Consider the following 26,709-nt stretch of genomic DNA (forward strand, 5'->3'; position numbering starts at 1 on the left):
GAAACAACACTGAACTAAATGATGAGGCGGATATGAGGCCGCCAAGGGTTGACAATGTCAGCGAGGTGACAGCTGCTAATTTATATGCTGTGAAATGATTGGGAGGAAATTAGGTAGTTCCAGGTGAATGTAAATATCACATAGGCTTCTCCCTTCCTTTCTTATATATATTGTTATTACGAGAATAGATTATATGGCATATTTCAAAGGGAAATTACTAGGGAAAATTAGCGAACAAGTGCATGTGGGGTGTTGCCAGGTGATAATTAGCCAACTCCCGGTGTATGGCATTATCAGTTACCTTATATTTTTTTTGGTACATATTATTTTGTATAAGAATAGGGCATAGGGTTTATTTCAATAGATGAAATCAGTGGAAAATTCCGAGGAAGATTTGCTTAGCGCAGCACGGCCGGGCAGGCGAGATGAGAGGGTAATGGATGGGAGGTAGGGAGGGGAGACAAGAACGGGGATTAATAGCAAAATTGTCAACAATGGATGGGAGTACAGATGACATTAGCAGTGCTGACTATTGTTGGACACTGGCAGTACTGATGGATGTTACAAGCCCCCACTTGAAAGCCCAGGAGAATTCAAAATAACACAGAATCGCAAAAGTGACGCCCCGTGGTATGATCCATTGTGCCCGAGCATCACAAAAGTGACGCCTTGCAGTTATGGAGTTAAAGCAGTTGGATGATAGTTAGAGGGTTGGGAATGGTCACCCTTCTTTGGGACTGGCTGAATGAAAGCAAACTTCCAGCAAAAAGGAAAGGTACAAGTTGATAGACAGAGGTGAAAGAGTTTGCCTAGGCAGGGTGTAAGCACTGATGTACAGTTCTTGAGAACAACAGGAGGGACTCCCGTGATGGCAGAAAATACATCAGCTGAAGAAATTTTAAAGTCAGCCATGAGAAAGTCAGAGGGGGGAAGTGATGGAGAAACAGCACCGGAATCATCTGAGGTGGAATTGGAGCAGAAAGTCTGAGCGAAGAGATCTGCATTATCACAGTAGAAGAAACAGCTACAGAACCATCAGAGTAGAAAAGAGGAGGGAAGGATGATGTATAGTTGTTAGAAAGGTTTTTGGCAAGATGCCAGAAGGAGCAGGAAGAATTCGAGTTGGAGAGTTGAGAGCATTTAGTATGGATGAAATTATTTTTAGCAGAGCAAAGAACAGCCTTAGCACGATTCCGGGCAGAAACATAAACAAGATGTGATTCAGGGGTGGGTTGGCTCTGGTACCCTTTATAAGCCCTCTCCTTGTTGTAGACAGCATTAGAACGAGGCTTTCTTGTATTAGTCAGAGGATATGAGAAAGGAATGTATGCTTCCATGCCCGAGAGAATAACCTCCGTAATGCACGAGCCACACTCAGATGGATCCCTGCCATGGAAGCAACAATCATGCCATGGAAAATCAAAGAAGTACTGCCTGAGGGCCTCCCAATCTGCAGCTCCAAAGTGCCACAAACAACATTTCTTTGGAGGGTTCACAGGCTGTACCAGAGCGATAGGACAGGTTGAGGTGTCAAGGTTGTGATCGGAGGAGCCCAACGGAAAGAAAAGATTAACAGAAGGATCAGTTGTAAGGAAGAGGTCAAGTATGTTGGAGCTCTCTCCAAGATGGTCAGGGATACGAGTAGGGTTCCGTACAAGCTGCTCTATTAGTAGTAGTAGAAGTAATATTATGTGTCGCAGTTGAGTGCACTTTACCTATCTTTTTGTATATTTCATTTCTTTTATTTGGCAAGTTTGTTCCTAGACTTTAGTGTGATTTTTCAGGGTATTATCAAGTTACTTTTTTTTTTCTCATTCTTTTGTGTTTTCATTATCCCATTGTAAAAATTGTTAATATTATTAGCTTGTATTATATTAGGTATTTTTCATTGTGTTAATTTTCCCCTTGCTAACGTCAACTAATTTTATTTACATTCGGACCTGTTTTGCGTGATTGGAGTTAGTTTTTTTTTTTTTTTTAAATCACTAAACTATTTGTTCAGTTCCCTTGTACTTGGATTTTCTCAGTTTTTGCACAGTCAGATTGTTATCTTGTGTTGCCCACTCCCATCTCGTAACATACTCCATCCTGCTGAAACATCAGATGGAGGTTCTGCGTATGTCTTGTTCACTATTTTCCTCACTTTAACCAGCAAAGTTTTGATATCGTTATTAGCATTAATTACATCAGTAACACATGACTGCAGTGTGTGAACTGCACACCTTGCGGATGATACACTATTAGCTGTTAATTTTATCTTATTGATCTCATTTAACACAAGAGCACTGTACCTTTCGGCATGGTGAAAAGAATCGTCTTCATCACTTTCCTCCGAATTATATTCCATATCCTGAACCTCCTTTAGAATAAGCCTCCCTGCCTTGATTACATTGGAGCTGTTGTCAATGGTCAGTGTATAGATCTGACTCTCCATGGTCCCAAACCTTTCCAGAGAGGTAAGTAAGATTGACCGAATCTGTGCATCAGTAGCTCGCTCCATCATCTCCTTTGCAGCTGCTGTAACCACTCTTAGTTTACCATTATGTACTGTTTAAAAGTTTACACATAGAAAGTGATGCCCACGACGAGTGCAGAAATCGGTTTTCATGCATATTAAATGACCATTGAATCCAGTCTTCAAGTCTGCTATTATCTTCTCAGCAGCTTGGAGGATCAACGCTCGAGTTACCATTGAGCTCAGGGATATTCCTAGTTTACAGAAAATAGGTGATAATAATTTTGCAATTCCAGATTTTTCAAACACTGATAGTGGTAGTCCATTTACAGTCACTGCCTCCACTGCATACTCCTGAAAGCTTTCTCTCTTTATCTCAAATTCAGTGACTTCACGTTTTGCTCGCTGACAACTAGATTCACCATCGTTCGAGATGTAATTAGAATTTTTTTCGTTCTTACTTTTCTGCGATTTCTTCTTTTCGGCCTCCTCTTCAGCTTCCGGGTATCAGGTTTTTCATATGAGATGATCAGTAAGAGGCTTAGAACCTGATTTGGGTTTGTATGAATAACCACAATCAGGAATCTTGCACTCAGCAGCTTTCTTCGTGAGGACGAGAAACTTAACCCCAGCAAACTCACGCCAACGTCCCATGACCTGTGTTAACAATAAAACTATAAGTCAATAACATATGTTTCACAAACTTAGCTTCCTGTAATACCTGTCACCATTTTCTGCGACTGCATTCCATGCTTTTCAAAAAGGACATGGGCATGCAAATATAATAGACACTGACAAACTACAATCTTTAATATGTACATACACGATTACCATTATGAAAAAAATAACTCATAATATGAAGAAACATGTTAACAATTGCGATCATTAGTGAGCATTTAATATTGTTATACTTCACCAATGTCTTGCATATATAGCAGTAAAGAAAGTAGAAATCATACTGAATAAAATGCCTACCGATAGTGTAATCAGTTTATAAAACATACAATTATTAAGCTATTAATGCTTACACTACCTTGTAATTTGACAAAAAAATCGTTGCATTACCTTTGAAATGAGGCCTAGAACACAGCACGATTTAAAGTTGGGCTACGTATGTCTCGTGCGCTGTCATATGTGGGAATGAGTGTATCTTTTTTTTTTTTTTTTTTTTTTTTTTTTTTTTTCCTATCGACCATTGAGGCCGGAGCCCCTGGTCATTAAGGCAAAAATATATATATGTATATACATTGCCACATATACACATATATATACGAACATATATATACTGTATACATACATACATACACACATCCATGCATATGAACATACACACTCATGGACACGTGTATATATATATATATATATATATATATATATATATATATATATATATATATATATATATATATATATATATATATATATATATAATAATTTTTATTTTATTATTCTTTTGTATTTTTATTTCTATTAGTTATTTTTATTTTTTTTTTATTTTAACCTTATATTACTTATAGTCAAAAATACCTAATTTACATACCCTAAAACTAACCACCTAACAGACAAATCGCTAACCTATGCTAAATCCTAAGAGACAAATAACTAGACCTACAGTAATGGTAAAAAAGCCTCGACCAAGAGAACACCATCAACTGCAGATATGTAATGCTTTTCTACATTACATACCTGCACTCATCACCTGGTGACTGTCAGTCGAGGCACAACCTAATATAGGGGACATCAATGTATGAAAAGGGAACCAGGCGAGTCAGGAACATTTCCATATACATCAGCTGTCGTCCCTTATTAGAATAACTTAAGGAAGCTGGTATAATGTATTTACATAATTTGTACAAAAAGTGAAGAACCTCGCCCAGCAGACCACCATCGACTGCAAGTGCCCAATACCTTCCTATATTGCACACTTGCACTCATCAGCTGGTGACTGTCAGGCGAGGAACTTGGTTTAATGTAGGGGACATCTATATTAGAAACAGATCAGTGGGAGGATGAACTATTTCAAATATGTCAACTGTCAACCCTAATTAATATTACAATATATACATATTTACCGTTGATAAAAACCATAACCACACAGTAAAAAAGTCACATCACTCTGATCAGTCCGGTCTCTCTCAAGAAAGCCATCAATTTATCAGTCATAACAATGTCCCCATCACCCAGGATGGTGGAAAGGGTGAAGGGGACGTCTACTGCGCCACAGTAATTCATAAGTGAAGCACGTTCACGAATAAATCGCCGACAGCGCAGGATGATATGACTGATAGATAACACCACATTACAGATGTCACAGTGCGGTGGGAAGCGTCTTTCCATATATGGTTTCATGTGAGTTACAATGGTGGCATTGAGCCGTAACAGTGCCAATACTTTTTCTTCAAGGCGACTGGGGTGGTTGGCCGTGTCCCAGTCGCCCAGGTGCGGCTTACAAGTTGGAATATTTAGTCTGGTCCACTGACCTTGCCATAGAAGATTTATTGATTTCTTTCCAAGAGAGAGACTCGACCGTAGATCACGAGGAACGTCCCAAGTCTCCTCGAGCTCTACAGCCGATTTTGCAAGTAAGTCAGCCTGCTCATTGCCGTAGATACGACAATGACCAGGCACCCAGATCAGCGTAAATGACTTGTTGCACGAATGCAATTTATTAACGATGCGGCCCTGGATCTCGTGAGAGTCCGTAGTACAAGATGCAACTGCCTGAAGGGCTGATTGTGAATCAGAAAATATGACAAATGAGTCATGCCTAGAATTGAGAGCATAGTCTATGGCTTTGTCAATAGCAAAAAGTTCGGAGGTAAACACAGATGTATGAGTCAGCAACCGATACCTAAGTGCACATTCAGTCGACCACACACTTGCACCCACACATTCACTCGACTAGGAGCCGTCGGTGTACAATTGATGGGACCCCAAGTGACAAACGATGATGTTACGAAACAAGTGGTGGACCTCTGCCTCTGGCACCTTGGCCTTTGGTGCTGAGAGCCATGTAATATCAACAGTAAAGCCGGGTGGCTCCCAAGGCGTTATATTTTTAAGCACCAACTTGTCACAGTCACTGGGGTCCACACCAAGCTCCTGAGTCAGTAAGTGGAGACGAACGGCAAGTGGCCGACGCACCCCCCCCCCGCATGAGATGGTGGCATTGACGCAGGGGGGTACAGGCAACATTGCAAACACAGATGTATGAGTTGGCAACCGATACCTAAGTGCACATTCAGTTGACCACACACTTGCACCCACACATTCACTCGACTTGGAGCCGTCAGTGTACAATTGATGGGACCCCAAGTGACAAACGATGATGTTACGAAACAAGTGGTGGACCTCCGCCTCCGGCGCCTTGGCCTTTGGTGCTGAGAGCCATGTAATATCAACAGTAAAGCCGGGTGGCTCCCAAGGCACTATATTTTTAAGCACCAACTTGTCACAGTCACTGGGGTCCACACCAAGCTCCTGAGTCAGTAAGTGGAGGCAAACGGCAAGTGGCTGACGCACCCCCCCGCATGAGATGGTGGTATTGACACAGGGGGGTACAGGCCACATTGCAGATATTACTTTTCCTATATGTTCATATGCTGTATGAAAAGACCAGGTGGTCACGGCGAATAAGGAGGGGAGGCACATTCGCCTCCACTTCCATACGAGCTAAGCGGGTACACCGGACGGCTCCAAGACACATTCGCAAACATTTATTTTGTAGCACATCCAATCCTTTCAGCGTGGCATTGGATGCCGAGCCATACACCTGTGCGCCATAGTCTAGCTTCGATCGAATAAGGGACTTATACACTATTAATAAAGATTTTCTGTTGGCTCCCCATGTAGTACCCGCTAGGTACTTAAGGACATTTAACGATTTATCACAACGAGCAAGCAAAGTATTAACGTGAAGTTTAAAATTAATTCTGCTATCAAAGTGGAGGCCCAAAAACTTTACAGAATTTTGAAAAGGTACCGTTTGATTATCCAAATATAAACGCAGATCGGGGACGATACGAGTTGTAAAAACTACAGCACCACACTTAGGGATGGAAAACTTAAATCCCCACTGCAAGGCCCATTGGTGGACGGAGTCAAGGGCTGCTTGAATCCGCCCAGCCGAAAATTGTGCATTACAGGAGGAGTGCCATATTGCACAATCGTCAGCATAGAGTGAGTATTTAAGATTCCTGGGTATGGGAGCTGATGACAGAATATCATTGATCATAATACTAAATAAAGTAGGACTAAGCACACTTCCCTGTGGCACCCCGTTTTCCTGGATAAATATATTCGATGTTACATTACGGGGCAATTTGACAGAGAAAGTCCTGTACCTTAAGAAATTTGAAATAAAAATAGGCAAATCTCCTCTTAAACCATAAGCATAGAGCTTCATTAGTATACCGTATCGCCATGTCATGTCATAGGCTTTATGGATGTCCAAGAACACCCCTATCATGAATTCTTTATTGGCAAATGCCTCTGCAATACAATGCTCCAAATTCATTAAATGATCTAGTGAATTCTGTATTTACGGAAGCCACATTGTTGATCATTTAACAAATTCTTCGACTCTAAAACAAAAAGAAGCCTATTGTTTACCATTCGTTCCATGACCTTACATAGACAAGAAGTCAACACAATAGGACGAAATGAAGTGGGATTCATAAGACGACCAGCCTCTTTGGGTATCGGTATGACGTGCGCAAAGTGCCATGAGTTTGGGAACGTTCGAGACGCCCAAATCTCATTGTACAATGCTAACATCTTAATCAGGTTCTCCTGATTAAGATGCTGGATCATATCGTACGTGATGGTGTCTGGTCCAGGGCTGGTGTCTTTACAGGATTTAAGGGCAAGGAGCAGTTCATCTAGCGTAAACTCTTTGTTGTACGGGGAGTCTACGTCTTCTGTGGCAAAGTCAATATTCTGTAGCTCAGCCATGCGTTTGTGATGTTGGAAATGCAGATCATAATTGGCTGAGGTACTTACATGAGAAAAACTCCTGGCGAGGATGTTAGCAACGTCCACGGGCTCGTCATAGATGTTATTATTAAACTGCAGGGTGGTGACGGAAATATGGGCATTTATTATTTAATATTCTTATAGTGGACCAGACTTTACGTAATGGTGTTGTACGAGTCACCGTGGACACAAAGGACCGCCAGGAGTCACGTTTGGCCCTTCTTATTATTCTCCTTGGCTCAGCCCATGCCTGTTTGTATGCCATAAAATTTTTCTCAGTGGGCTGACTATCAAAAATCCTGTATCTCCTATTGCATTTTCTTATTGCTTGTCGGCAATCCGGCATCCACCAATGTGCTCTATGCTTCGCATGAACTGTAGAAGTCTTGGGAATAGCAGCCTCAGCTGCGTGTAATATGGAAGTAGTTACATTTTCGACCTTAACATCTATGGTCTCCCCAGATATATCTAAATTGGCAATCCTTGAGAAGGATCCCCAATCTGCTTTCTTATAGTTAAATTTTGGAGGTGGAGGGTCCGAAATGATGTCGCGTGTATAAGAAAGACAGATGGGTAAATGATCACTTCCCAAGGAGTCGTCGTAAGGGTCCCATGAGAAATATTGATGTATACCAGGGGAGGCCAAAGATAAGTTAATGGCCAAAAAGTTACCAGTTCGATCATCGACACGAGTCGCTCTACCATCGTTCAGAAGACAGAGGTTGGACTGTAGTATTAGGTCGGCTACTTGCTCCCCACGACCATCGATCCTCAAGCTACCCCATTGATAGTGATGGGCGTTAAAATCGCCCAACACTAACTTATTCCCAGACAGATGTTCAAATAGTGAATATAAAGCATCATTATCAATGAGGCCATGTGGAGGACAGTACAGAGAGCAAATAGACAGATACGTGTTATTAAATTTTACTCTGCACGCGACCGCTTCCAGAGTAGAATTTAGAATCACTTCTGTTTGTGGGTGTGATTTGTGTGTGTACATGGCTACTCCGTGACCTTCATATCTTCTATACGAGTGGTAGTGTTTTAACTGTGGAGGATCAGGATGATCCTCCAAGCGTGTCTCCTGTATACAAACAACGTCTGGCCTGTGTATAGAAAGCAAGATTACTATATCTTGTAATTTATTCCCAGTACCTCTATAATTCCACTGTAATATAGTGAATGTGGCGGTTTAAGATTTACGTTGGGGGCCAGTGTGCTTTGTCTTTTTCTGTCGCCCGCCGGCAGGCGAGCGACTACAGGGGGACCTATCCCGGTGCTTGTTCACGGAAACCTCCATATTGTCGTCAATTACGAGGTTCCCTGACTCCCCCGAGGAAGAGCTAACCTTCCTTTCCCTCGCTGGACTGGGAACTGGAAGAATATGAGGACAAGACTGTTTTGTGATGGTGGTCATGTTAATTTTACTAGACTTGTCGGGCTTCGCTTTAGGCCATACTGATGGAGAGGCAGCAGCAGCCTGAGAATAGGTTGAAACCTTAGGGATGTCAGTGAGAGAGTTGGAGCAGACGGGAGGCCGAGATGGAGAGGTACTGTGAGTGGCAGGACAGAGAAGGACAAGATCAGTGTGCGTCACTACAGAGCACATCACAGGACGGGACATTACCGCCGAAGCATAGGACCTATTCGGCGTGGGAGTTGCATCCAACTCCTTCACCTTTTTCCTAGCTTCGTAATAGGAAAAGCCCTCAGTTACCTTCACCGTGCAGACCTCCTTCTCCTCCTTCCACTTGGGACAGTCCCTAAGGAAGTGGAGTGAGTGCCCTTGCAGTGAAAGCAACATACTGTCTCAGATGTACAATGTTGTGCATCATGACCCTGGCTTGCAATCTTGCCGCACACTGGCTGGGAAGCCCGACAAGTCTTTGCACCATGCCCTTACAGCTGGCATTTCAGGCAACGCAAAGGGTTAGGGATGTAATGCCGAACATGAACAATTTCGTATCCAACTTTGACAGAACTGGGAAGAGACACTTTGGCAAACGTCAAGACAATGGTTGCCATCTTCGTCCTTATGCCTTCTGAGTAGCGAGTAATATATCTAGCCTCAATTACGTCTTGGTGCGCCAATTCACTTACGATTTCGTCCTCACTCATCACCATGAGATCCCTGCAAGTGACAACACCCTTGCAAGAATTCATGGAGACTGGGATTTTGGCTTCAACATCGTAACAGTGGAATTTACGCAGTTTCAGCAAATCTTTCACTTGTAATGAATTAACAGTTTTAATCAGGAGATCTCCGTTTGCAAGTTTTTTTACCTGTTCAACCTATCCTGCACAGTGGTCAATCACCTTCTTGATAAGGAAGGGATTGAGACTGGACAGGGGAGTGGAATCTAGCGCATGGAGAGTGACAAAGGTGGCATTGTCGACTGGGACATCAAGTGGGGCACAAGTCTGGCGTTTGTCCGTCTGGGGGTGGTCAGTTTGGTCATACCTACTGTCGTCAGGATCACTTCAGGGAGGCAGTAGGGGCGTCCATCATAGTAACCACTCCCCCCGTGAGGAGGAAGCAAGAAGAAAGAGAAAAACGACCAAGGGACAAAGTACCTGGGGAAGACCCACCTAGTCTGAGATTACCCTCTCAAACCACTCTCGGGAGGACGCGCCTGTGTGTGACTCACACCACAGAGCGATCAGTGGGGAGTACACTCCAGAGGTGAGTAAGCAAAGGCAATCTCAGGAAACATATATAGACACTTACTATATCTACTAAGGCCAGGGAGGAAAATTAGTACTAGCTAACCTAACTTTTATTCCCCTATTTACAAAACTATTGCCGGTGAGGCAGCCCTAGATCGCTAGAGGAGAGAACAACGAATACACGACTGCACTCTCCACGATCATCCATCAAAGTCCCCGAGTGTATCATGCCAGCCACCATCTTTTTATACATGTGTGTGTGTGTGTGTGTGTGTGTGTGTCCCTTAAGTTAAATAGGGTATGGAATGCAAGGCATGTTGAAGGTGTGGACTATGTCAGAGAAGGGAGATAGGTCAGGTCAGGTAACATGAGGTCAGGTAAGTTAAATACACCATAGAGACCCATATTCGCCTGCTACCATTTCAGTGCAGACTGCAGGGAGTGGTGTGGTTCGAAAATGGTACGAAAAAAGTACGATTTTTTTTTCGAAATTTCGTACCATACTGAAGTTGGAAAAAATATAGAACTGTAATTTCGAACCATATTTTTCGCTCTTTTCCAACCTTACCGTATCGTAATTTCGCACCGTACTGCACCGTACTGTATGCTCTGCCTGTTAATGTATTTGTGTTCTACCCAGACAGTTATGATTCAACATAGAAAGAATATCAAATAGTGATAGAGTTTTTTACTGGTACATCCAATCCAGGTAGTTTGGGAAAGCACTTACAATACTGAATATAATCGCCTGGAGCTGTTATCATTGACTGATTGATTAACCCAAAGAAAAATTAGCGGCGCAACTGCCTCGTGTGACACCGGACACCTGTTAAACAAACGACAATAAAAGAATAAAAGCAGACAGTACGATAAAGTAAAAGAAGTAAAAATTAAAGAAACTCAAAGCATCAAACACTGAAACTTACAAAGGAGTCTGGGTGCCTGCACAAAGGAGAGGATTACACCCCTTTCCTTCACCCCAAAGTACAAGCATCCCCTCCAAGCACCGGGCTGTGTTAGTAATAATATAATGAAGACGTAACATGAGAGACAGGGTTAACCTCAGTCCGATGATGTCTTCTTCAGATTTGTCAGGTAATTACTAAAAGACTTTGCTGAAAGTACGAGGGACATTTATTGAAGAGTTTAATGAAACGAGGGACATTTATTGAAGAGTTTAATGAAACTCATATCTAGTTTCCTACAAGCTGCATAAAACAGTTTAGATTATTTTTCTGGTTACTACGATGACGTCATAAGTTTATTGTTACCTCCAGAAAATACTATTAAACTCAGGAAGAATTTCTCTTATTCAAGGGGTTCCGGAAAAATACATCTGACCGCCCAAGCTCAGGCTCGGATTTTTTTTTTTTCCTTTCTACCTCAGTAAAACCCCCTGGAGGTTTCAAGATCATACTTCTAATGAAAGATATCTGTTCTTATCTGGAAAACCAAAGATCCTGTGTTTACTTATTAACTACGATTATTTTGTATTTTCATACCTCCAGATGATTCTTTTCGCGATAGAATAAACATTTCAGATTGGTGTCCGAATTATTATTGGTTAAAGAATCTCCCTAACAGTTCTTCCTTGGCGATTTATTTTGCTCATGAGGATACTCCTTACTGTCCTCTTCTGTCCATTAAAATTATGAAAATACTATCATACACAGAAGAAATTACATATAAATTTACATTTTCTTTTCCAAAAAATAAATCGCTAAGGAGCAGGTGTTAGGAAGCTTCTTTACCCGACGAGAATGTGACCCTGGGAGAGTGAAATATAGTCTTCATTAACATCATCTATACTAGTGGTCTCTCCCAAAATATTATGTTTAAACGAAACATTTAAATGACATCGACCCGCACCTCGTCAGCTGAGGCATCTCCTCAATACTATTCTCTCGGCGATTTATTTTAATTGTTACATTCTACTGTCCTCTTCCATTATGAAAATTCTTCCAGTATCGCCATATGCTGCACAAATAACGCAGAAAAATATTAACCACTAATATCCAATATTAAATCGATAAAGAAGGGGTGTTAGGAAACTTCCTTTACCGACGAGAATACGAACTTTAGATCTATGCCTATTAACAGCTACAGGATGGTTAAGGCTGAAAACTTTATTCCCCGTCTCAGTTTTCCCACAGGATATGACCTGCAGTATCAGTTTACATCCAGGTCCCTAATACAGTATATGACCTGCAGTGTCAGTTTACATCCAGGTCCCTAATACAATATATGACCAACAGTATCAGTTTACATCCAGGTCCCTAATACAATATATGACCTGCAGTATCAGTTTACATCCAGGTCCCTAATACAGTATATGACCTGCAGTATCAGTTTACATCCAGGTCCCTAATACAATATATGACCTGCAGTATCAGTTTACATCCAGGTCCCTAATACAATATATGACCTGCAGTATCAGTTTACATCCAGGTCCCTAATACAATATATGACCTGCAGTATCAGTTTACATCCAGGTCCCTAATACAATATATGACCTGCAGTATCAGTTTACATCCAGGTCCCTAATACAATATATGACCTGCAGTATCAGTTTACATCCAGGTCCCTAATACAATATATGACCTGCAGTGTCAGTTTACATCCAGGTCCCTAATACAATATATGACCTGCAGTATCAGTTTACATCCAGGTCCCTAATACAATATATGACCTGCAGTATCAGTTTACATCCAGGTCCCTAATACAATATATGACCTGCAGTATCAGTTTACATCCAGGTCCCTAATACAATATATGACCTGCAGTATCAGTTTACATCCAGGTCCCTAATACAATATATGACCTGCAGTATCAGTTTACATCCAGGTCCCTAATACAATATATGACCTGCAGTATCAGTTTACATCCAGGTCCCTAATACAATATATGACCTGCAGTATCAGTTTACATCCAGGTCCCTAATACAATATATGACCTGCAGTATCAGTTTACATCCAGGTCCCTAATACAATATATGACCTGTAGTATCAGTTTACATCCAGGTCCCTAATACAATATATGACCTGCAGTATCAGTTTACATCCAGGTCCCTAATACAATATATGACCTGCAGTATCAGTTTACATCCAGGTCCCTAATACAATATATGACCTGCAGTATCAGTTTACATCCAGGTCCCTAATACAATATATGACCTGCAGTATCAGTTTACATCCAGGTCCCTAATACTATATATGACCTGCAGTATCAGTTTACATCCAGGTCCCTAATACAATATATGACCTGCAGTATCAGTTTACATCCAGGTCCCTAATACAATATATGACCTGCAGTATCAGTTTACATCCAGGTCCCTAATACAATATATGACCTGCAGTATCAGTTTACATCCAGGTCCCTAATACAATATATGACCTGCAGTATCAGTTTACATCCAGGTCCCTAATACAATATATGACCTGCAGTATCAGTTTACATCCAGGTCCCTAATACAATATATGACCTGCAGTATCAGTTTACATCCAGGTCCCTAATACAATATATGACCTCCAGTATCAGTTTACATCCAGGTCCCTAAAACAATATATGACCTGCAGTATCAGTTTACATCCAGGTCCCTAATACAATATATGACCTGCAGTATCAGTTTACATCCAGGTCCCTAATACAGTTAATGACCTGCAGTATCAGTTTACATCCAGGTCCCTAATACAATATATGACCTGCAGTATCAGTTTACATCCAGGTCCCTAATACAATATATGACCTGCAGTATCAGTTTACATCCAGGTCCCTAATACAATATATGACCTGCAGTATCAGTTTACATCCAGGTCCCTAATACAATATATGACCTGCAGTATCAGTTTACATCCAGGTCCCTAATACAATATATGACCTGCAGTATCAGTTTACATCCAGGTCCCTAATACAATATATGACCTGCAGTATCAGTTTACATCCAGGTCCCTAATACAATATATGACCTGCAGTATCAGTTTACATCCAGGTCCCTAATACAATATATGACCTGCAGTATCAGTTTACATCCAGGTCCCTAATACAATATATGACCTGCAGTATCAGTTTACATCCAGGTCCCTAATACAATATATGACCTGCAGTATCAGTTTACATCCAGGTCCCTAATACAATATATGACCTGCAGTATCAGTTTACATCCAGGTCCCTAATACAATATATGACCTGCAGTATCAGTTTACATCCAGGTCCCTAATACAATATATGACCTGCAGTATCAGTTTACATCCAGGTCCCTAATACAATATATGACCTGCAGTATCAGTTTACATCCAGGTCCCTAATACAATATATGACCTGCAGTATCAGTTTACATCCAGGTCCCTAATACAATATATGACCTGCAGTATCAGTTTACATCCAGGTCCCTAATTCAATATATGACCTGCAGAATCAGTTTACATCCAGGTCCCTAATACAATATATGACCTGCAGTATCAGTTTACATCCAGGTCCCTAATACAATATATGACCTGCAGTATCAGTTTACATCCAGGTCCCTAATACAATATATGACCTGCAGTATCAGTTTACATCCAGGTCCCTAATACAATATATGACCTGCAGTATCAGTTTACATCCAGGTCCCTAGTACAGTGGTGAAAGACAAACTCAGGTTCTCCCATTGCCAGCTGAATGGTCTAACAAATGCAGCAGCAGCTCACATGAAAAATTTAAGATTTTCTAAAAGCTTTATCAACCAAGAGTCACGAGCTTAATTAAAGGTTAATTATAGTATGAGAGAAGAGTGGATTCCTGACGGTAAGATAGTGAGATGAGTCCCACCTGGATCACGGAATAAGTTACGGAGAAGCATTTCTCTATGACTGTAGACTAAACTTTCACAGAACTAACCAGGATGTCAAGCTTGCATTTTTGCGAATAGATGTTTCAGTACTATTATCCAAGATGTGACATGTGATGGTGTACTTCTCTCCTCTGCCAAGGAGTCGTAGGAACTGATGAGTCTCTGTCGAAGGTCATACAAATGACTGTCCCCTTACATATATTGGACTCACAACTATGTGAATCATCATCTCACTCCCATTACTTTATTAATCATGATAAGTGTTCTGAACGTTGTCCTGCCTATAGGAAAGGTAACATTATTGCTCTTGCAAGGGGAACTTCATAGAGATTGTGGGTACTGGAAGTGTTGACGCTTTGTTTCTTTTCGACCCTACAAAATGGCTGACTCTATACAGGCTACTTATTGGTACAGGTGTCGTGTATGGGAAATATCTGCTGTATAAAACATGTTTTACGTTAAGGCTGTTCCTTTCACCGACTCCAGTCCTATCTTGGATTCGGTTTTCTAGAAGAGTACATCACAGCTGTTTCCACTAATACGGAGGATACTGTTGTTCTGATTCTGTTTCTGTTTTTGGTACTTGCTTTCATATTCCATCCTTAAGTAATATGGAGTTTTCTGTACCTGTATTTCCTGTACCTTCAGGTGACATTATTAATGATAATCAAAACCCTCGTAGGTCATTGTGTTAGAAGCAATCTCCATCAAAGTCAGGTTAGTAGCATTATTCAGTCCATACACTCACCTCTTTTTCCTCTACCCATATTATTAATGTATGTAGTAATGGTTAGTTTTACTCCTTCATGCATATTAGTACAGCTGTATAGAACTGGAATAGTCAACATTCATGCTGCCATTCCTTTCCTTGCAACACAATAGCCCGTATTCTCGTCGGTTCAGTAAGCTTCCTACCACCTCATCAAAGCAATTTATTTTGCATATTACTCCTTATTACCATCTTGTAAGTCATTGAAATCACTGAAACACCACCAGAACATACAAATTGATGTTGACTAGCCATATCGAAAATTACATCGCTAAGACGGAGGTTTAGGGAGCATCCTTGACCGATAAGAATGTGGGTCTGTGGTTGACAGAGGCATTGTGAGAAGATTGATGAGAGAGAAGAAAATTAAATGTAGATGAAATGACGCAACAGAGTTACCAAAGAGATGGAATCACGGTGTGAGAGAGGCAGAGGCTTTGAAATATTGAGTCTTACCTATATTGGAGGAGGTGAGGCGGGTATGGAGCAAATCGGAGTGGAATGGAATGATATCTGGGAAGGAGGTGGAAATGAGAGTCGCGATCAATGATATGTAGCTAGAGAGAGATGAAGTGACCAGAGTACACGGTATGACGATCAACTACGTCTAACTACAGCAGAAATTTTAAGTTGGTTGTAAGTCTATGAATCCTGTAAACATGAGAAAAAATTAAAGGAGACATGAATCCTCACTGCAGACAGAAATATTGTGTATATCTTTAGGAATCTGTTCCCTGTCAAGTCACTCGGTTCGCTTCCACTGAATATACAGGCAGTTACACGACAACATAAAGAGCACATCAGAATTTTCACTGGGTTCAGATATCATCACGTTTAAACTGAGTTATGATGTTTTGGTGATGTATTCTTACATTCATTATGCAGCCAACTGTCATTTCTGTGTGTGTGTGCGTGTGTGTGTGTGTGTGTGTGTGTGTGGGTATGAGAGAGAGAGAGAGAGAGAGAGAGAGAGAGAGACAGAGAGAGACAGACAGACAGACAGACAGACAGACAGACAATAGATGGAACTGTAACAACTCATAATACGAAATATTATCACACCTCTTTAAGGGCATGGCAGGCCCTGCCTTGTCCTCGTAAGGTTTCCAAACAGCAGGTACTTCCATCACTCGGATACCTTCCCTACTGAGTGTCTTCTCGATCATCTCACTTTTATATATCAGCGCCAGGCACACAGCGACGACAGGACAGTTTTTAAGGATAGAGTGGATATCAGAAGTGGGTAAAACTGACTAAGATGGTAGCAGGGCCATGGGAGACGGTACAGTAATTCTTTTCAGTGCGACCGCTTAAAGCAAAAATTTCCTCGAGAAGAAGAACGCTAAAGTATAATACGTTCCTCTCCTGGACCGTACCTTCCTGTTCGCTGCGTATGTAAATGTGTGTATTATTAAGTGTGCTTAGACGATTTCTACTTTCTGCCGAGAGAGGTAGCCAGAATCAGTTTATGGTGTAATAAACAGCTAAATTTGGCCTTGAAGATCATTGTTCATAATTACCTTTCAACGTTCTAATACAATTATTTGATGTGAGACTTTTTCAGTGACTGTAATGAAATTTGTTCCTGGAAAAAAGTGCAGCGTTCTGTATCAGTTGGTTTTGCTTTGGATGTATTAATGATTCACAAAATCTGTGGCATTCAGGCTGTTTGGCATAGGGTCAGAGTGGACATGACACTGGATTTGCCAGTTATATGGTTTTGCATAAAAACCTTGATGTCATGACATACCAGATTATATCCAATTATTAGTGTCAGACCGACATGTTAGAAAAATACTTCTTTACATGATCTTGATGTGTTACAAAATACTTTAAGTCATGATTATGTAATAAGAAATTTACATTCATCTGTCGAACACACACACACACACACACACACACACACACACACACACACACACACACACACACACACACACACACACACACACACACACACACACACGTGCCAGCTGCGTGAGGGCATTGCTACCTGTTGGTTGCTCTGTATTCCTTGTATGATTTAACATGAATTATAAATGACATGTTCCGTTGTATGTTTTACATAAAATCTCTATATGAATTAACTAAAAGAATAATTTATGAATCCCTATTATGTATATAATCTTGAAGCAAGTGTAAAAGATGGACAATGAGACTATGTTCATTTATGTTCAAATGACATCATACGTGAGCTTGACTGTGGATATGTGGCTTAAAATATTCTTCCAAATACCATACTATTTATTATCAAGACTTGATACACTAAAGGAAGAATAAAAACAACAACGATAAGTTTTCTTGGGAGGCATTTACTGTTATTTTTAAGGTAAGTTTACTGTTGTTGTTCTCGTCACTTTGTTTATTCATCCCTGAAAACAAAATGTCAAGCCAAGCAAAATGCGGCAGAGCAGAGCCTGTTGTGCGTCGTCGCTGTGTGCCTGGCGCTGATGTATAAAAGTGAGATGATCGAGAAGACACTCAGTAGGGAAGGTATCCGAGTGATGGAAGTACCTGCTGTTTGGAAACCTTACGAGGACAAGGTAGGGCCTGCCATGCCCTTAAAGAGGTGTGTTAATACTTCGTGTTGTGATTTGTAACACTTCCAACATTCTCTCTCTCTCTCTCTCTCTCTCTCACACACACACACACACACACACACACACACACACACACACACACACACACTCAAATGAAAATTTTCTGCATAATTAGCTTAAAACTAGGTCGCCCAAACACTGTAATTCGGTTTAAAAGTGATGTTATTATTTGAGCCAAGTGAAATTTCTGATGTGTTCTTTATGTTCTCGTGTAACTGTTCAACGAGTACTAATATAACAGACTGGAAGCGAACCCAGTTAGTTAGAAGCGAACCCAGTTAGTTCATCGTTAACTCATTCCCAGAGATATACACAATAATCCAGCTGCAGTGAGGATTCATGTCTGCTTTTTTTTTCTCAAGTTTGTTCCTCGACCATTCATCAATATCAAAGCCGTTGATTGTTATACCGTTTACTCAGGTCACTTCACCTCTCTGGTTACACATCACTCACCGCGATTCTCAACTCCCTTCCCAAGTATCATTCCATTCCATTCAGATTTGCTCCATACACGCCCCACTCCCTCCTAGATATGCAAGACTCTGTACTTCGAACTCCCTGCCTCTTTCACGTCATCATTCCATCTCCTATCTGGCATCCCTGTTCCGTCATTCCATCTACCTCTAATTTTCTTATCTCTTTGTAATCTCTCATCATTCTTCACACAAGGCCTTTGTCAGCCATAGGCCTGTATTGCTGTCAGTTAAGGAAGCTTCCTTAACACCTCTGTTTTAGTGGTATATTTATTTTTTTTTTTATAGTTAATATCAGTTTGTATATTATTTATGAGGAGCCTGGTGATATTTCAATGATTTAATGACTTAAAATTGATAACGGAGTAATAAGCACTAAATCGCTTAGCAGGAGGTGTTAGGAATATTCTTTAACCGATGAGAATACGGACCAAAGTGTTACAGGGAAAGGAATGGCACCATGAATGTTGACTTTTCCAGTTCCATACAGCTGTAATTAAATGCATGGAGGAACGAAACTAATCATTACTACATACATTAACTAGAAAGCACACACAGAGCGAATACTTCCGCCAATGCCATTGCAATATCTGGATCCGGATCCGCACACACATATGAGGGCTTCGGATTCATCATTAAAAGATCAACATTGTCATCACCATCTTTCTAACAGAAACTGAAAATTATCAAATAACCATGAAGTAACAGCCAGTGAACAAGGCCACACATCCTCTCAGATATCGATATTGTTATTCATTTCACAGGACAAACTATCCATACAAAACTGGACTTTAATATGCCAGTGAAATAAAGTTATGCCGTCGAGTACCAACTTAACAAGTGCATCCAACGCTTACTGAGCTTGGAAGCCATTGGTATGGATCCATCCCACAAGCAGAATTACATGGACGAAGAAACCAAGAGGAACAGATGAGATTAATAAGATTATGAGTGTTACTCTTTACGTATATCGGTGACCAGTCATATTTTCTGACTGTCTGCTGCCTAGGACTCGGAACATGGGAAACTGGGCTGCAAAATATTCAGTATTTCATCTAGCCAATATCCCATATGAAATATATATATATATATATATATATATATATATATATATATATATATATATATATATATATATATATATAAAGCGGTTGGTTAATTCGGCCCTATGATTCCTAAAACCTTAATCAACCTTACTTAAAGCTCGTGACTCAAAGTTCATAAAACTTTTTGAAAATATTGTTAAATTTTTCATGTGAGCTGGTGGTGCATTTGTTCGCATTCAGGTGGCCATGGGGAGAACCTGAGTTTGTGTTTCACCACTGTATTAGGGACCTGGATGTAAACTGATACTGCAGGTCATATATTGTATTAGGGACCTGGATGTAAACTGATACTGCAGGTTATATATTGTATTAGGGACCTGGATGTAAACTGATACTGCAGGTCATATATTGTATTAGGGACCTGGATGTAAACTGATACTGCAGGTCATATATTGTATTAGGGACCTGGATGTAAACTGATACTGAAGGTCATATATTTTATTAGGGACCTGGATGTAAACTGATACTGCGGGTCATATATTGTATTAAGGACCTGGATGTAAAATGATACTGCAGGTCATATATTGTATTAGGGACCTGGATGTAAACTGATACTGCGGGTCATATATTGTATTAGGGACCTGGATGTAAACTGATACTGCGGGTCATATATTGTATTAGGGACCTGGATGTAAACTGATACTGCGGGTCATATATTGTATTAGGGACCTGGATGTAAACTGATACTGCGGGTCATATATTGTATTAGGGACCTGGATGTAAACTGATACTGCGGGTCATATATTGTATTAGGGACCTGGATGTAAACTGATACTGCGGGTCATATATTGTATTAGGGACCTGGATGTAAACTGATACTGCGGGTCATATATTTTATTAGGGACCTGGATGTAAACTGATACTGCAGGTCTTATATTGTATTAGGGACCTGGATGTAAACTGATACTGCAGGTCATATATTGTATTAGGGACCTGGATGTAAACTGATACTGCAGGTCATATATTGTATTAGGGACCTGGATGTAAGCTGATACAGCAGGTCATATATTGTATTAGGGACCTGGATGTAAACTGATACTGCAGGTCATATATTGTATTAGGGACCTGGATGTAAACTGATACTGCAGGTCATATATTGTATTAGGGACCTGGATGTAAACTGATACTGCAGGTCATAAATTGTATTAGGGACCTGGATGTAAGCTGATACTCCAGGTCATATATTGTATTAGGGACCTGGATGTAAACTGATACTGCAGGTCATATATTGTATTAGGGACCTGGATGTAAGCTGATACTGCAGGTCATATATTGTATTAGGGACCTGGATGTAAACTGATACTGCAGGTCATATATTGTATTAGGGACCTGGATGTAAACTGATACTGCAGGTCATATATTGTATTAGGGACCTGAATGTAAACTGATACTGCAGGTCATATATTGTATTAGGGACCTGGATGTAAACTGATACTGCAGGTCATATCCTGTGGGAAAGCTGAGACGGGGAAAAAAGTTGTCAGCCTTAACCATCCTCGAGCTGTTAAGAGGCATAGATCTAAAGTTCGTATTCTCGTCGGTAAAGAAAGCTCCCTAACATCTCAGCTTTATCGATTTTATTTTACATGTTAGTGGATTATACTATTTTTACTTCATTTATACGGAGAATGTGGATACTGCAAGTATTTATGTAAACGTATAGTAAGGTGTAACAAAAAAAAAATCGCTAAGGGAAAGATGTTAAAGAGTTGCCTCAGCTGACAAGAGGCGGGTCTAAATCGTTCAAAGATATGATCACTGTACCGTGTTAAATTGGTTTCTCTTTCAGCAGTTGATTTTATTCTGGGAGAGAGCATAAGTAGAGATGAAGTTAATGGAGACTATATTTCACTCTCCCAGGATAACATTCTCGCCGGGTAAGGAAGCTCCCTGACACCTGTTTCTTCGTGATTTATTTTTGGACAGGGCTGGTTAGTATCAATTTGTATCATTTGTGATGTGTATGATAGTATTTTGAGTATTTTATTGAACAGAAGAGGACAGTAAGGAGCATCCTGACAAGCAAAATATGTCGCCGAGCAAAGCTGCTGGGGAGCTTCCTTAATCGATGAGAATACGGACACCAGTCTGAAATGTTTACAGAATCGCGAAAAGAATTATCTGGAGGTGCGAAAATACAAAATAATTGTAGTCAGTAAGTAAACACAGGAACTTTGGTTCTCCAGATAAGAACAAATGTCTTTCATTAAAAGTATGATCTTGAAATCTCCAGGCGATTTTATTGAGGTTGGCAAAAGAAAATCTGAACTTGAACTTGGGCGGTCAGATGTATCTTTCCTGAATCCCTTGAATAAGAGAAATTCATCTTGAGTCTATTATTACTATCTGGAGGTAACAATAAACCTATGACACCATCGTGGTAACCGGGTTAATAATATAGACGGTTTTATGCAGCTTGTAAGGGACTAGATATGACCTTCATTAAACTCTTCAACTGATGGCCTTCGTACTGTCAGCGAAGTGTATTTATGATTGCTGATAAATTTGAAAAAGACGTCATTGCATTGAAGTTAACCCTGTCTGTCATGTTAGGTCTTCTTTACATTATTACTAACACAGCCCGGTGCTTGGAGAGGATGCTTATGCTAGGGGGTGAGGGGAAGGGAACGGGGGGGGGGGGATCCTCTCCTTTGTGCAGGCACCCAGACTACGTGGTAAATTTTTATGTTTAGTGATTTTAGTGCTCCTAATTTTTACTTCTTTTACTTCACCATACTGTCTGATTTTCTTATTATTGTTGTCTGTTTCACTGCTGTCCGGTGCGACATGAGGCAGTTGCATTGCCAGTTTTTAAGTTAAGCTACCAAGGAATCATAACAAAGTCAGGAGATTTTGTTCAATGATGGGAGTGGTTTCCCAAATTACCTGGACTGGATTTACCAGTAAAAAACTCCATCATAATATCAAATCCTTCCTAAGAAGAAACAAACTGACCTGGGTAGAACACAAGTACACTGATAGGGAGTCATCGGACAGGAGATGAATACAGTATTTTACTGCATGGAGGACGTCGAAGATGTGTACAGGATATTCACAGAAGAAATCTGTGCAGCATGTGAGATGGTGTGTGGAGTGAAGAGAAGACGAAAAGGGGTGCAAGGAACAGCATGGTGGAATGAAGAGATGAAACAAGCTGTGGCACGAAAGAAAAAAGCATATAGTGAGTGGATGGGAAACAGGAACGTGGAAGAAGTTGAGAGATGGAAGAGAGAGTTATAGGCATAGAGGAAGAGAGAGGTGAAAAGATTAGAGAAAGAATGAGTGCATGAGGAATTTGGAAGGAATTTGAATATAAAGTGGAGGGAATGTAAGAAAATGTTCTGGAAAGAGGTAAAGAGAGTTGGACAGAGTGCAAAGAAGTTAGTTGGGAAGTGAAATTTATAAATGGTAGATTTCTAATGAAGAAGAGAGAAAAAGTGAGTAGATGGAGAGAACACTTTAAGGAAGTGTTGAACACAGAGAATGAAGGTAATGTGAGTATAAGTGGCTGGGGAATGGCTTGCAGACGGAGAGATGTGAGAAGAGAGGAAGAAATCAGTAGGTTGGAAGTTGTGGAAGCAATGAAGAAAGTCAAAATGGGGAAAGCCCCAGGAATTGATGGAGTGCATGATGAAATGCTGAAGTATGGGGGACAGATAGTAGTAGAATGGATGAGGAAGATGTGCAGATTGGGCTGGGAGGAAGGTAGATTCCAGGAGGATTGGAAGTCAAGTATAATTATTTCCCTGTGCAAAGGAAAAGGAGAAAAGTTTAGTGTGGTCATCATAGGGGCATTTGTCTTCTTAGTGTAATAGGAAGAGTATATGGTAAGATAATTACTGACAGAGTTAGGGAAATAACAGAGGAATTAGTTGGAGAAGAACAGGGAGGTTTTAGGAAGAGAAGAGGCTGTATAGATCAGAAATTCATTCTTAGATCTTTAGTAGAAAAGGCTCTAGAGACGGGAAAGAATTTTTATGCGGCCTTTGGATTTGGAGAAAGCATATGATAGGGTGGATAGACAAGGATTGTGGAAAGTATTAAGAACATATGGAGTAGATTCTCTATTTGAAGGTTCAAGTCTCCGTGGTTGTTCAATCTGTATATGGATTGGGTTATGAAAGAGCAGGGCAGTGCATGTTGGAGCGGCCCTAATTAAGAGAGGGCAGTGTTTGCAAACTCCCTGTACTGTTGTTTGCAAATGATACTGTGTTGTTAGGCGAAGCTGAAGGGGAGCTGCAAGGCTTCGTGGATGAGTTTGGGAGAGTGTGTAAGAAACGGAATGTAAAGGTGAATGTAGGGAAAAGGAAAGTTATCGTCTTCGAGGGAAGTGAAGTCAGTAATGTACAGTGAGGTTGGATGAGGAAAATGTGAGTGCATTCATGTAATTGCGTTGTGTGATAAGTAAGAATGAAAGTCTAGAGGGTGAAGTGCTTGAAAGGGTACGAGAAGGAAGAAAGGTTGCTCATGAAAGCAGTGATAAGAAACAGGGAAGTGAGCATGGGTGTGAAAAAGTTACTACTGTACAGTATTTTGATAACAACTCTATCGTATTTGGTCTTTGTTGGAGGGACGGAAGTCAAGAGTGAAAGCAGTGGAAATGAGTTATTTGAGAGGAGCATGTGGAGTCACATGGAGAGACAGGCTGACAAATGGGGATGTGAAAGACCGTTGTTGTGTGGATATGAATGTGATAGGAAGCGTTAGGGGAAGTACTCGTACACTGAGGTGGTTTGGCCATGTGGAGAGGATGGAGAGTGACAGACTGACGAGGAAAGTGAACAGTATGTGACTGAGGTGGTGGGGGGGAGAGGGAGGGGTAGGCCACGGATGAGATTTAGGGATGGACTAGAGAGGTATATGAGAGAGGGGTGTGTAAGCTGGGAGTAGGGCAGTGAAATGGCGGGGGACAGGGCGACATGGAGGCGATTTGTTTGGGATCACCCCTTACGGGATTAAGGCGTCTGGCAATGCATGTATATCTAGCTATCTATCTATCAATATCTATATATATATGTATGTATATCTATCTATCTATCTATCTATGTATATCTATCTATATATATATATATATATATATATATATATATATATATATATATATATATATATATATATATATATATATATATATATCATCATCATCATCAGCCGTTGAGGTCCACTGCAGGACCGGCCTATCCCTACCGAAGTAGGGACGATACAGCCAATGTATCTCCACCCAGTGGCTTAGGCTGTCTGGTAGAGACTGTATGTAGGGTGAGAAATGCTTGTGAGTGTAACTGTAATGTTGGAGTGGCTTCGGATGTGTGTGTAGTCTGTGAACTGTAATCGGCCAGCCTTAAGCCGATTGGGTGCAAGCATACTAGTATGCAACACTGGTTCAACCAAAGCACCTCGAATGTCTGCCAAAGTAGCAAGTGGTTCGGTGAACACTTCCCAAAGTTTTTACAACTCTGGCGGGAGGCGAACCCACGTCCACCAGCATGCGAAACGCACCTTCTACCACTATACCACAGAGGCTCCATAGATATATATATATATATATATATATATATATATATATATATATATATATATATATATATATATATATATATATATACATATATATATATATATATATATATATATATATACATATATATATATATATATATATATATTTATATATATATATATATATATATATATATATATATATATATATATATAAGAAAAAGAAAACAAAGTCTGATCAGTTGAATGGGCCACATGCTCATTCGCTCATCATTCAAAATCGTGGAATCCTGATTCCGTCTCACAGATATTAACATCCACACTTACATGCTCTTCCATACGTCCCTCTTCAACCAAGACACAGGCCGCCCCTGATGGCTCAAGAATCTCAAAGTTCGCCAATTATTGATATGGGTCGTCCTCCTAGACTGGCTCCGTCTAACTACAGCAGACAGTGTAAGTTGGCCATGATATACTCCTATCAGTTGTAATGCTCATTATTTTATGTAAATTTGCCATCTAGCCCATTAATTTTGTTACTTTTAAGTTCATCTTTATATTATTTTGGAATATGAGTTTGGCAGTTGCATCGCCAGCTCATCTTTCAATCAATCAATCAATTTATTTTTAATGTAACTCGTGTCAGCTCTTTACTGCCTGAATGTGCTGGACATAGTGTTTGGGGGGGATGGTTCTTAACCTGCCATCCTTCGCCAACCAGCTCGTGGTCGAAAAGATCATTTCTTCAAACGTCAGAGATCCGCACGTTACACAGTGACCATCAAAGAAAGGCAAATTCTTTCCTGAGCAGTATAGGGTTAACATTAATAACAATAAAACAGAACCACGTTCACATACGTCTTGATATTGATGGTTTGTGCCCTATGTTGTTGCTGCCCCCGGTTCATCTGATTGGGAACACTGACCTGCAGGCTGAAAGTGCGTTTCATATGATGTCCACCATCCTTGGTTCGAGTGATAAAGAAAAAGCTGAGGAACATTTGTTTAACCAAGCAGTGAAGCGACCCAGTCGTATCGGTGTCACCACATGAAGGTGTCGTTCATAACCTCAGTATAAACAGAAGAAATAGAACACGTCATTCCTTAGCAAAGAATATTTTCTAATGGACTGTAATATATTTCTCCTGTTTTCTTTGAGGCTCTGAGGCCAGACTTAGGACAGAAGCTGAGGATATGTTGTTTCTTATTATATAGATCAGTTTTGCAGGAAAAAATGCAGGGATAGGGAGGTTGTGTACTCATATTGCCTTGTCCTCCAGCAAAGAATAGGTAACAGTGGTATTGTTACGGTACCCCCTTATTAATGCACCAATT

At 40.5% G+C, this 26,709-nt stretch overlaps 1 protein-coding gene across 1 annotated transcript in view; it reads left to right on the forward strand.

Annotated features, from left to right (window-relative positions):
* The first annotated feature begins 9,799 nt into the window (after positions 1–9,799).
* The window catches only part of LOC145397054 (ionotropic receptor 93a-like), a 125,268-nt gene continuing 108,358 nt past the window's right edge, over positions 9,800–26,709 (forward strand). The window contains exon 1 of the mRNA XM_080270268.1: positions 9,800–9,877. Within this exon, the coding sequence (XP_080126394.1) occupies positions 9,800–9,877 (78 nt within the window). The remainder of the gene's footprint in view (positions 9,878–26,709) is intronic.

The sequence above is a fragment of the Coenobita brevimanus genome, chromosome 40 (genome assembly GCF_032717465.1).
Source record: "Coenobita brevimanus isolate Jiangsu-jjx chromosome 40, ASM3271746v2, whole genome shotgun sequence".
NCBI classification, from domain to species: Eukaryota; Metazoa; Arthropoda; class Malacostraca; order Decapoda; family Coenobitidae; genus Coenobita; species Coenobita brevimanus.